The 13,829-nt window shown below is 40.3% G+C and overlaps 1 protein-coding gene across 2 annotated transcripts in view; it reads left to right on the top strand.

Moving 5' to 3' along the window:
• The window catches only part of CRYBG1 (crystallin beta-gamma domain containing 1), a 197,635-nt gene that overhangs the window by 169,281 nt on the left and 14,525 nt on the right, over positions 1 to 13,829 (top strand). For both annotated transcript variants that reach the window (XM_057739903.1, XM_057739904.1), the window contains 5 exons: positions 2,736 to 2,862; positions 4,885 to 4,920; positions 5,625 to 5,782; positions 6,494 to 6,620; positions 6,715 to 6,860. In XM_057739903.1, the coding sequence (XP_057595886.1) occupies positions 2,736 to 2,862; positions 4,885 to 4,920; positions 5,625 to 5,782; positions 6,494 to 6,620; positions 6,715 to 6,860 (594 nt within the window). The remainder of the gene's footprint in view (positions 1 to 2,735; positions 2,863 to 4,884; positions 4,921 to 5,624; positions 5,783 to 6,493; positions 6,621 to 6,714; positions 6,861 to 13,829) is intronic.

The following is a 13,829-nucleotide window of genomic DNA, read 5'->3' as shown; positions in this document are numbered from 1 at the left end:
GGTGATACCTCCTTGTGGCTTTGACTTGCATTTCTCTAATGATTAGTGATGTTGAGCATCTTTTCATGTGTTTGTTAGCCATCTGCATGTCTTCTGTGGAGAACTGTCTATTTAGGTCTTCTGCCCATTTGTGGATTGGGTTATTTGCTTTTTTGGTATTAAGCTGCATGAGCTTACGCAAATGTTTTTAATGAATGCATAGATGCCATTGTTATTCATTCAACAATATCATTTGTATGTATACATTTGTTATTTTTTTAAAGCCCTTACTTTATAGTCATACTGTTTATTCATGACATAACTCAGGCAAAAGCTCATTACCTGAGTACATGGGAGAATAAAAGAATACCTTTCGAAAATGAAATAACACTGCCTGAAGGTAGTTTCTTCCTCTCCTGGTGGCCTCATGAATAATGTATCTTGTTGGAATAGAATTTGGGGGGAAAGGATCACACTCTGTATATGAGTTTTCAAATTCCAAAGTCCACCCAATGTTCATAAATGTCTGTTCGAGTTACCCAGCAAGCCCTTAGTATTCACTCACTGCGGAGGGACTCTCAGAACAGCAGTCTTTTCAAGTGTGCCAGTTTATGTGTTCAGTTTTTTGACAAATTACCCTTTATTCCAAATTACCATCCTTCTATAAAGTTATTGTGACTAAACCATGTGCTTCAAGGAAAGTGAGATGTTTAGTACCAGATAAATACATGCTCTCGGAACTCAAACTGTAGAAGGAAGGATGTAATGAAAGGGTACTTCAGTAAGCATCATGTCAGGATCTCAGAATCACTGGTTTATGAGCTTCCCATTGTTTTTATGAAAAACTCATCCTGTTCACTTGTGAAGACTTCAAGGCCCTTGGCTAGTCAGCCAAATACCACAGTTTATGACAAACTGCCGTTATTTAGCTAGGGCATCCGTGTGTGGTGTGCTTATGAGAACTTTGAGCTCCAAAAAAGATGTAATGCATCCTTGACTGTCATGCTTTAAACAAAAGGAGGTTTAGAGGACCCCACTCTTAGCCTCTGCTTTCTTGTGGTTTAGGGATATTGCAGTGATATTTAAAAGATGTCTCTTTTTCGCCTTAAGTTCATTTTTTATTGAAGTACATGTAACAGTTCTATTAAATGGTACACCACAAATCATACATGTATAAGCTGAGTGGATTTTCAAAATGGTACCATCATTCAGATCAAGAAATAGTACATAATCGGTATTTTAGAGCCCCCCGCATTCCTGCTGCCTCCTGGTCGTCCCTGTGACGATTATCCTGACTTCTATCACTGCGGGTTAGTTTTGACCCCACACCCATACACCACACACAGCCTCTCAACGTGTGTGTGTGTGTGTGTGTGTGTGTGTGTGTGTGTGTGTGTGTGTTGACAGGTCTTCAGTAGGATTTTGGTTATAAATCCCTGTATAATTAGTGAGTCTAAAGAAGTTACTGATTTCTCCAGAAGAATCTTTAACAAAAACCATCACCAAAAATAGGCCCTTGGACCAAAATTGTGAACAAGAGAAAAACAAAGAGGGGAGAATCAGAACCGTATTGCTGGTAAAGGGTTGCCTTTATAGCCATCCTCTTCTTGGTTCCAAATTCTGGGAACATGGTCAGGGTACCCCAGCTAGGATGCTTTAGCAAGACTGATAAAGAATTGTTGAGAGTAAGTAATGACCAAGAATTCCATATTTGTTTACAAAGGGGGTATATTAATACCTCTCATATAAAAGTCACTTCTCCAGCAACCTCACTTTCCCAGAACCCTCCCAGAAACGAAGAAATTGATAAGACTGCACAGTCTTTAGAGATAGTTCACATCGGGCATGGTTTTCTGGTTTCCTGGTTTCTAGCACATTAGAGGAGGGTGAGGCTTCTGGTTCCCTGACCGCAGCAGAAGTGACAGCTGAGAAATCTGATAGATGGGTGTGAGACTGAAAAGCCATAAAAATCAGGCCCAAGAACTCAAAAAGCTTTGGGCCTGGGAACAAGCTGCTGTACAGACTTTCAAAGCCCCCACATCATTGTGCATTAAGTCACGCTCACGGTGAGATCCTGAGTCATTGTGAAAGAGTAAATGATGTTCAGTGCACTCTCTGGAATGAGAAAGATTGCTGTCAAAGAATGATTAGGAACCTGGCTTTGGAGTCAGCTTGGATCAGCCCTGCGTTTGTGGCCCTGGGCAGTTTACTTAACCACATCTGTAAGATGGGGACAATAGTATCTTTTCTTCATAGCACTGTTGTGACCGGTTAGATGGAATTCTGAGTGGCACTGCTTGTAAGCTCTAGTTTTTTATTAAATGTTACTAATTTTTGATACTGTGACAAATGATTAGGTGGAACATCCCAGTCTTTGGTAACAAATGAGATGTAACCTTTTAAAACAAAGCTTGAGATCTGGCTAGAGCCTCTCTAAACACATACAGTGCAAAAAAGATGACTATTTTTATTACATGGAAGTAATAGAGACATCTGCACTTTGAAGCACTTCATAATAGAGAGTAAAATCAGTGGACAAAGACAGCCAAGCCAAGGAGACAAGTAAAAGCTCAAGAAGAGGTGCATATAATGGCTTATTCCTCCTTGAATCTAACCCTCTATTAGCTAAGTGTAACTGTACTTCTCCAAATGCATATCCTCTCCTGTTCTGTTCCTCTCTCAACAGTGGGGTACTGTGTTCTGCTGATAGAAATGATACATTGTCTCTCTTCCTTCCTTCCTCGGTACTTATTTAGATGGCTGATTTATGAGGAGCCTGGATTTCAGGGTGTCCCTTTTATCCTGGAACCTGGTGAATACCCTGACTTATCCTTCTGGAATACAGAGGAGGCGTACATTGGATCCATGCGGCCTCTGAAAATGGTAAAGATGGAATCCAGCGATGTGTTCTCGGAGTCAGTAATTCTTTGCTTGTGTTTGATAATTCATGGGATGTGACTTCAAAGCAATAAAGCAGACTTTTTAAAAACAAATGTGTAGAAGATGGGACCTATTGCTAGATAGAAATAATAGAAAGGATAACTTGCTCGGTGCTACAGATGACAAAATGCGGAGAAGCCCATGGCCCTGGCCTTCAAGGTATTCTCGGCCTTACAGAGCCGCTGACGTGTGTGCAAAAGCTCAGCCCAGGGCAGAAGTGAGAAAGTGAAGAATTAAACTTTTGTGGGAAAACAGGAGGACGGACAGATAAAGTCCAATGTGTAGGTGTTAGAACAGAGAAGGGGGAGAATTAGGAGAGGTTCATGATAAGTCAAGTGGATCTTAAAAACCAAGCGGGATTCTTTTAGATGGTGATGTCAGAGCACACAGCGCAAGCGGGGGCAGAGCAGGGCAAGGGCAGGGCTCACTGCAGACCAGCCAGGTGTAGCGACAAGGCCAGGCTGGACCGCAGCTTTGGGGGCACTGGCGCAGAATGTCGGAATGAGTGTTGTTTTCCAAAGCATTTGCCTTAGGAAGGAGCCTGTGCTTCCTTCCTCCGTATTTTGCCTTGTTCTTTGTTTCATCTGCAAGACTCTAAGCCTTGGGAGGATCCAGGCTGCACCTGTTTTGACCCCCTGCTGAGCTGCACCATAGTAGGTACTCACTAAATACCTACTGCATGAGCAAGGCTCCCGTTACAAACGTATTCTTCAAATTCCACTTTGTGGTTGTCTTCTGAGTCGGTTTGAAACAAATTAGAAAGTCAGGAAGATAATTTTTTTTATCTTAATTTTGCCCCTCTCGCCAAAGCTTGTGGTTTAATTACCTAGATGTGTGCTGGTCTTCCTGCCGATAATTTTGGGCTTTTTTCTAAAATTAAATCTACCTTCAAAGAACAAAGTTTTGTTAACTTTTGTGAATGTATAAGAGAATTGCCCCAGGTTTTGAAGGCAGTTTTTAATGATAACTTATAGAACTGTGAAGTTCATGGCATTCAAAAAGGATTACTATCGAAAAGGGTACTTATTTGGTTGTATGAGTCCTGGTTTGTTGATAAAATCAGCCACATTCCTTTATAATTATAGTTCATTTGCTATATTTGAGCACCTTTGGCTGTACCTTTTTTAAGGCTGTTAAACGTATAGGTGAAAAATATCCTTCTGACTTTCCCATTGCTGATTTGAACTCTTACCCTATTTAATATTTCTATGTCATACCTCTTCTATGGTTTATTTTTAGTGACATTTTTGGATTAAGAAAACATTTTTTATTTTAAAAGTACAGCAACTCCCATAGACCTGTCGTTCGGAATGTTTTAAATTTATCTAACAGTTTACCTAATTATTTCAAGAATCCTTCAGATCATATTGTGAACTTTAGTGAACTTCAACAGTTTTGTAAGCCAGGGGTTGCAAAACCAAATGCCTTTGGGGCCAGGCAGCAAAGAGGCGTGAGTAGGCTGGCAGGGAGTCGAACTGCGGAAGAGGTGGAGACAGGCAAACTGGAGCCTGTATCCCGGCTGGAGGAGGAGCCCAGTGCAAGCTTAGTAAGTGCAGAAGGTGAAGGTTGCTGCCTGTGAGAACTGGGGTCCAGTGATGTCAGATCTTAGGACTGCTTTTGAAGAGAAGTGAGAAATATGCCTTTTTTTGAGACGTTTACTGAGTTAAAGAAAACAACAAAACAAAACAACAACAAAAAACCCCCAACACTTATTCGGTTAAAAAGCACAGCTACCATGCAGATTCAGCTTATATCCTTCCTCTGTGTGACTCTGCTTTAGACAGTCTTCCTCATATCTTCCCTGCATTTTTGGTGATTTTAGAACTGTCTCAACATCAATTAAACAAACCAGAATGTAGTTGCTCTGTGCAGGTCCGTGGCTTACCACAGACTGCTGTGGGTAATAGAAAATGGTAACGCATCGATGACAAGCCTCTTTTCTTACAATGTTATTTTTCTTTTCAGGGTGGCCGTAAAGTTGAATTCCCTACAGATCCAAAGGTAATATTTTTTTTAATTTTATTCCCATTCCATCTCCATGAAGATAGTACTTGTGTGATTTTACTTATCAGCTTCCATAAGACATAATTTCAGCCAAAGGAAGTTGTCCGGCTCACACACACCATCCTTCAGGGTGGAGGATGATGTTGACGGCACTAGTTACCACTAACAGTATGTGTAGCGGCGGCTCAAAGGGTTCATTGTCGTGTTAAGTTTGTAATTTGCGGGTGTGTTTACTAACTGCAGGGTCTGTTACTACTTGCCAGTTAGCAAGGAAAAAACCTCACTTTTCAAGACAAGTTTCTTCCTACTCCAGAATGCTCTTTCTGTTAGTTCTGTTGGACTTCACACATCTGTGACACAGTTTGATCTGTAGCTTGTTTCATTTTAAAGCACTTAGAATACTTTGGTTCCTTCGTTTGGCCTGAGCAAAATTCTAAATATCAGTTCTAGACATTGAACAAAAACCAATTATGCATAACTGTCTTTTGAACCTTGACTTTAGGCTACACCACAGCAGGAAAAAAATTCTGATTTTTAAAATTATATTACAGGATGCTATTATTTAGTTAATTTAAAATATATGATTAGAAAATTTTAATTTGTGTTTCAGGACTTAGTGATATTAAGGGACTGATTTAATGTTTAGCTATTGAGATATTTAATTTCTTACAAATTACTAGCCTATCTCATTTCTGTTATAGGTAGTTATTTATGAAAAGCCTTTCTTTGAAGGAAAATGTATGGAACTAGAAACAGAGATGTGTAGTTTTATCATGGAAGGAGGTGAAACGGAAGAAACAACTGGAGGTGAACATTTGCCATTTACATCAGTGGGATCTATGAGAGTCCTAAGAGGCATGTAAGTAGACAGGAGTGACCTGTAAGGATTTCGTTTTACTTCTTTTAATAAAGTAAAAAACATGCTCTTCTCCCACAAAGATAGCATTCCATATTGTATGGTAGACTGAATTTCAAACATGTTTTCTTCAACTAGTTGTGGCCTGGATCTGACACAGCAGTTTGATGGGCTGGTGTGGGGTCAGTCAGCTGAGCAAGGCTGATAAGTTGGCCCATCCACATGCATCAAATCTACAATCTTGTTTATTAATATTATATGCCAAACTATTGAACTGTTAGTTATCTTTCTGTGTTTTAGGATCATATTTTGCACTTTCTGGATCTTACATATTTCCTTTAGAAGTATACACTGAAAATGGTTTGTAAATAGCCCAAAATGTACAATATTTTAATTACTGTTTGAAAAAAGTTCATCCCGTTTTATGCGCTGACGTTCTTTTGAGTCAATTCTCAAACATACACACTGAGGCACACATGTACACACGCACACTGACGCCCCCCCCCCCCCATACTCCTTCATGGAAGATGGGTGTGCGCTTCTTAGGTTGATTTCTTGGGGCCGTTCTGTTAGTCTCTTAAATGCTAGGGAAGCATCCCAGTAGTCATGATGCATGAGTCCGTGTCTAGCTTTATAGCTATTTGTATTTGTCAATGAAACTGATACTTTAACACCACTGAAAATTTCTACTCCTTTATGTTCTTTCTGTTGTAGTTGGGTTGCTTATGAGAAGCCTGGCTTTACTGGTCATCAGTATTTGCTTGAAGAAGGAGAATATAAGGACTGGAATGATTGGGGAGGCTACAGTGGAGAACTTCAGTCTTTACGACCTATATTAGGTGTAAGTTAAACAAAAGCTAATGACTAATACTTGGGGCGTTTTTGGATAATAAACGGCTAGGCTTTGAATTTTGAATTTTTTTTTTTCTCAATAGGATTTTTCAAATGCTCACATGATAATGTACAGTGAAAAAAACTTTGGATCCAAAGGTTCCAGTATTGACGTATTAGGAATTGTTGCGAATTTAAAGGAGACTGGATATGGAGTGAAGACACAGTCTATCAATGTACTGAGTGGAGTGTAAGTAAAATAACCCAATTGGGATTTTAAATATGGGTTCACTTTGGTTTGTGTTAAAGCAATGGAGTCTCTGACCTAGAGTAGCACTCAGTAAGTACATATCTCAAAAACTAAACATTAAATCAGCCATTTAATCCTGCCACAATATTTTTATAGCTGCTTTTTAAAATTGTTTTCGTATAGTATTTTTTTATGTGTACTATAACATTGGAGCATGAAACTTTAGAATTTCATGATGGGAATCTACAGATCCACTTCCCTTGTCATTCTTCATGGAAAGAACTTATAAATTTCTTAGGATGGGAAACAAATAATAATAGCGTTCTAACATTAGAAACCTGAGGTTGGGACAAGGTCCCATTTGATTTTCCTGTGGTCCCACACCTGCTCCATTATATTTCCTCACTTACATATATAACATACAACAGAGTTAATTATATTAATCATATTCTAGATTATATCCCCAGATTTATTTATCTTATAACTGAAAGTTTGTGCTTTTTGACCATCTTCTTCCAACTGCCCCTCCCCCAACTCCCCACCTCTGATAAGCACAGGTTTGATCTCTTTTTCTATGAGTTTGTTTTTGTTTGTTTTTACAAACAGGACTTACAACAGCACGTTAGTTTGTGGTATACAACATAGTGGTTCAGTATTTCTATGCATCTGGAAATGATGACCACGAGAAGTCTAGTTACCTTCCATCACCATACAAGATGCCACATAGTTATTGATAATATTCTTCATGCGTGCATTTTACTCCTGTGACTCACTCACTTTGTAGCTGGAAGTTTGTGTCTCTTAATTTCCCTCACCTGTTTTACTCATCCTCCCACCCCCTCCAGTCTGACAACCACCTGTTCTCTGTATCTGTGACTGTTTTCTGTTTTGTTATGTTTGTTCATTTGTTTTGATTTTTAGATTCCACATAAAAATGAAATCATATGGTATTTGTCTTTCTCTGACTTATTTCACTTAGCATCATACTCTCTAGGTCCACCCATGTTGTCGCAAATGGCAGGATTTCATTATTTTTTATGGCTAATATTCCATTACATATATATGTATCTACCACATCTATGTAGATATATAGGTTGCTTCCATATCTTGGCTATTATAAATAATGCTGCAGTAAACATAGGGGTGCAGATATCTTTTTGAATTAGTGTTTTTGTTTTTGAGTTTTTGGGGAAAAATACCCAGAAGTGAAATTGCTGGATTGTATAGTAGTTCTATTTTTAACTTTTTGAGGAACCTCCATACTGTTTTACACAGTGGCTGCACCAATTTATATTCCCACCCAGTTCACAAGGGTTCCCTTTTTTCCACATCCTTGTCAACACTTGTTATTTGCTGCCTTTTTGATGTTAGCCATTCTGACAGGTATGAGGCAATATCTCATTGTGGTTTTGATTTGCATTTTCCTGATGATTAGTTGAGCATCTTTTCCTGTGCCTCTTGGCAATATATAGGTCTTCTTTGGAAAAATGTGTATGTAGTTGGGTTGTTTGGTTTTTTGATGTTATGTTGTATGAATCCTTTGTATACTTTGGATGTTAACCCCTTACCAGGTATGTTGTTTGCAAATATTTTCTCCCACCCAGTAGGCAACCTTTTTGTTTGGTTGATACAAAAGCTTTTTAGTTTGATGTAGTCCCTTTTGTTTGTTTTTGTTCTTATTTCCCTCGCCTGAGGAGACATATCCAAAAAAAAATTGCAAAGACTGATGTCAAAGAGTGCACTGGCTATGTTTTCTTCTAGGAGTTTTATGGTTTCAGGTCTTACATGTAAGTCATTAACCAAACCGTTTTTGGTTTATTTCTTTATATGGTATGAGAAAGTAGTCCAGTTTGATTCTTTTGCATGTAGTTGTTGAGTTTTCCCAACACAATTTATTGAAGAGCCTGTCTTCCCCTTTGTATATTCTTGCCTCCTGCATTGTAAATTGACCATGTAGGTGGGTTCATTCTGGGCTATTATTTTAATATAAAAATAATTGTTACAAGGTACCTGGAATTAGCAATTAAATGTTTCACTAATGCTAAAGTAAGTTTTTATTGAAAGATGATTAGTCAAGACTCTTTGGGGTGCAAGAGACAGCAGGTCAGCCTAAAATGGCATAAGTGATAAAAATGTAATATATTGACATGCATAACTGAAAAGTCCTGGGGAAGGTTCTGCTTCAGTCACGGCTGATACAGGGGTTCAGGCACTGTCATTAGAACTTTGTTTCTTGACTGGGCTTTTGCTCTTCAGGCTTCGCTTTAGGCAGGTACTTTTTGTTACCGAGTCCAAGCTCATACTGCGTGGTGCACAACAGGCCAATAAATCAAGAGATGAGGTGTTGGGACAAGGAATAGCGACTTTGGAGAGCCAGGAGACTGAAAAGATGGCAGACTGGTGTCCAAAAGCGCTGTCTTGCTGGGGTTTGGATGGTAGTTTCTTTTATAGAACAAACAGGGGGAGGTGATGAGGTAAAGTTTAAAAGGGGATAAATTGTTGCAAATATGTTCTGGTTCTGGCCAGACTCCCCAGGGGATGTGTTAATTTCTTCCCCAGGGGATGTGTTAATTTCTTCTTTCCTGCTGCCAGGTGGACCTGGTCATAATGTTTCCTGTGAACTTAAATAAAAGTATTTTAGCTTAACACTTGGGCATGGGAGGCTGGGAGCTATTTTGTTTACTTTAAGCTATGGCAACATCCCTTTAGTGATTAATTTGTAGCAAAAGCAATAGAATACAGAGGTTAAAGTAAAAGAAAAAGATCCAATATGGAGTCAGATTTGTTCTGACTTTCTGTCTGTGGCCACAACATCTGGCTTTTGTTCTCAAATCTGATCGCTTCTAGTGGAAAGCTTCTCTTTCCCACGAAAGTTCCAGGTTTGACTTTGATTCCGGATGCTCAGGTCATTCGCACCTGTCTGAACCAATTACTGTAGCCAAGGAGATGGCCGTGCCTGTGTTACATGCCCGGCCCTGGAGCTGAGATGTAGGGTCAGTCCCATGGGGGCTACTTATATATGATTGGGCCGAGGAGTTCCCCAGGAACATCAGAAAGCGTGGGCACAGATACAGGATTGGCGAAAAAAGATGTGTTAAAGTGAATTATACAAGTATTTTTATGGTCCAGGCTGATGTCAGTTATAATTTGTTGTAAGTGAGAGTATTCTTAAAGGGTCATATGAAATCATTTGAGGTTGGTGCTGTTGAAAGCATTTGGTGTTAGGTTCCTATGCTATGAGTAACATAGGCTGTATGAGTCATTCTGACTTCAACTCAATTGTATTTCAAGGGGCTTCCCACAATACATGAGTCATTCTAACCTCAATTCTTGTATTTCAAGGGGCCCTGCATATTTGAGATGTGTCTACAATGTAATATTAGTGTTAGTCATGTTCACTAAATTCTTGTGGTGGTGGTGGTGGTACCATCTTGGCAGAATGACATCAGTGACTTTGGGGGCTTCCATTCTTAGCAGGAAGTGCCTTCTCCTGTTCCAGAATCCTGACATTAGAATCTGCCATAGTCAAAAGGTATGGTGTGGTGTTCAGAAGTCATCAGAAATATTGCTGTGGCTCTGCAGTATTTTTGACTGCCTTTACAGTGAACTATTTAGAGGGAACATACAATGACCAACTCAATGTGGGGAAACGGTTGCACATTTTCATACTCACCAGGTGTGTCGGAGCCGGGTCATGTACCAGAGCAGAGGAAGCAAAAGGATGCTGGGTGGAACTCCCTTAGGGCGTTTAGGTAGACTGTGCTGTTAGCACAGGCAGAATTACTGTGCCTGGAGCCAGTCTCTCTTTTTCACTCAGCCCTTATTTACTTGAAATGGGTTTCCTTTATAAAATGTTGCTTTTTATATGTTTCTATTTTCAGTCATTTCTAGCTACATTTCCTGGCTTAGACTTTGTTGTTGTTGTTGTTGTAGCAGTTGAGTTTTGTTATTGGGGGGAAGTTGAAAGGAGGCATGCGTGTGCGCCGGCACACACACACTTCCTTTTAAATTCTGTGGTTGTACTAGCACTTCTTTATTTACCAGGGCCAGCTGCTTCCTCATATTTCATTCATTTGACAAATATTTATTGAGGTCTATTATGTGCAAAGGGTTATATTACATGCTCAGAGAAGTTACAGTATTTATATAAAACCTAATTATTGCTACAGAATAGGCAAAGATTAAGTGCTTTGGGGATCCACAGCAGAGGGAGATTAATTTCCAGCTTGGACACAGAGAAGACTTTGGAGGAGGTAGGGTTGTGCTCTGCAGGATAGGAAGGGCAAGATGTGCCACTATCACATGTGTAATAAACTCCCTGGGTGGTAAACTGATTATTAGCTCTGAAACCAGAGAACAGCCTTCTGGAAGGATGTTCACAAATCCAGCAAATGAGGTTTTAGGAAGTGCATTTTGTTTCTTGTTGAAACATCAAGAGAGATACCTTTACATTATCCCTGCTAATCACTTTCTAGTTCTGTGCTGTCCTCTTATTCAAATAGGGGAAACTGGGCTAACTTTTTGTTTTTTTAACTCAGAGCAAAATGAAATATTTCTAGAGTCCAGATTTTTTTTTTTAAGTGTTGGTTTTGAGTTCTTTTTCCTCTTCCCTCCACAGAAGGGCAGGTTTGCCTGCTGCCCTTAAATTCTGAGCAGTGATCCCAGCAGGCTGAGACCTGTTGGTACTTATATTTACCAATCTTATAGACAAAGAAGTGTTGACTCACACGTACCAAATATGCTTAAACAAGGACAGGAAGGAGTTTTCTGAGAGTTTCAGGTATAAGTTATAAATAGAGTGTAGATTGTGGATATACCTGAGAATCTCAGAAATGAATTTTGGGTTTTTTACTCCCATATTCATGGGTGATTCATCTGGGGCTGCATCTTGGAAGGAAAACACCATTACCGTCTTTTTTTTTTTTTTTACTTTGGCTGCATTGGGTCTTCACTGCTGTGTGCAGGCTCTCTCCAGCTGTGGCTAGTGGGGCTACTCCCTGTTGGGTTGCTCTTGCAGTGGCTTCTTCCATTGCGGAGCACGAGCTCCAGGCACGCGGGCCTCAGCATTTGTGGCGCGTGGGCTCAGCAGTTGTGGCATACGGGCCTAGTTGCTCTGCGGCATGTGGGATCTTCCCAGACCGGGGATCAAACCCTTGTCCCCTGCATTGGCAGGCGGATTCTCGATCACTTTGCCACTAGGGAAGCCCCCATTACTGTCAATTCAAGTGACATTTTAATAAATGGTTTTCCTCTTTCAACTTCAGTGAATTAGGCTTACTTGAGAGTTGGGTGTTTTCTTACGAGTAATATACTTTAGTTTTGTAGGCAAATACAGTACTCGCACTTGTTAAAAACAAAACACTGCCTAAAGTGTCCTCTGAGGCTTGCTCAGCTGTCACCGCTCCTGCGTATTCAGCCTCTCCCTCCTCACTGGCAGTTTTCCCTCCCAACCTTAAAGTCAAACAATCAAGCAAAAAGGACTTTATCCCTCAGTTCCCCTCTAACTTGCTACAGACCCAGAGCCTTGCAAGGAATACTTTTTTGTGATATGTCTTATCCTCTTTCATTTTTTTTTTTTTTAAGTCTTGGCTTTTGTAAAGTAGATTTTCTTGCTCTTCAGAAATTCCTCCCCACGTAGCAGTGTTCTGTGCTCCCGCTATGTTGTCATTTCTCCTCCTGACTCGTGATAAGCCAGAGGCTGTGTGAACAGAGGCCACACACACAGGCACCTCCGAGCTGCACAGCCTCCCACCCTGTCAGCACGGGGGTCTCGGTCAATGCCCTTCCTTAGAAATGAAAATACAGACTTTCACAAAGGTTAAGTGACCTCTTTAAAGTTATCTGAAAGTTAATGTCAGGTCCACAGCTAGAATCAGGCCTCCTAATTCCTCATCTCACAGTGTTGAAGGATAGGATTTTAAAATTGCTTATGAGGTTCTGAAGTGGGAGAGCAGATTTTCTGAAATAGACTGTGATTGGTGCTGATAGCAGTTTCTCCATTTTGATGGCCAGAAAGGAGTCCACAGATGTTAGCTGTCGCAGCTAATTTTCATCGGAGATTTTTGCAGTGTTCTTCTCCTTGATGGCAGTTCATTTCCAAGTAATAACTGTACTGGAGTTTTTAAGTCAAGCCCTTTAGATAGTTAAATTGTAATCTGTTCTAATTGTGAAGCGTGTGGGTTATTTTAGGTATGGCTTAATGGAACAGTAAATGAAAAGAAATTTTACAGGTATGGCTGTTTCGGGTCATGAAGTGAAGAGATCTGGTGGGTCTCAGGAGACTCGGTCAAGGGTTCATTCATCCCTGGTCACTAAGTGATTGGTGTCGCCTTGGACAGGCAGCTTCCATTCCGAACAAACACCTACAAATAATTCCACGTGATGCTTCTTACCTGTCTCTGAACTTTCGAGGGCAAGGATTTTGTCTTTTTCATCTTGCATTCCTAGTGCCAGTCAAGTTCCAGCACATGGTAAATGGCCAGTTTGTTACCAGTACCTCCCTGTTACTGAGTCCAAGCTTGTACTGCTCGCCACACAACAGGCTAGTAAATTGAGAGACAAGGTGTTAGGGCAAGGAATAGCGACTTTACTTAGAAAGCCAGCAGACCTGGAAGATGGTGGGCTAGTGTCCCAAAGAACCATCTCACCCGAGTTAGAATTCAGGCTTCCTTTATACTAAAAGGGAAGAGGGTGTGACGGGTGGTGCTGCAATCCTTTGTTCTTGGCAGCTGTCCATGTAGGTCTGGTCACAATGTTCCTCTAAACCCCTGGAGACAGTTGTTATTTTCTGTTCTGCAACTTTTTGTCTCTATATGAATGGAAAAGTGTCACACCTTTAAAGGTCAGAGCCTTGAGAGTGGACTGTCATGTATATTTCAGGCTTATAAGGAACATTCCTTTACAGAGATGCATAGCCAGCATGGCTGAGCACAAGGCAGCAGAGCACAAAGGTTGGCGCTAAAGGAGTAG

Source organism: Hippopotamus amphibius, chromosome 6 (assembly GCF_030028045.1).
Source record: "Hippopotamus amphibius kiboko isolate mHipAmp2 chromosome 6, mHipAmp2.hap2, whole genome shotgun sequence".
Taxonomy (NCBI): domain Eukaryota; kingdom Metazoa; phylum Chordata; class Mammalia; order Artiodactyla; family Hippopotamidae; genus Hippopotamus; species Hippopotamus amphibius.
This window is presented reverse-complemented; position numbering and strand designations above follow the sequence as displayed.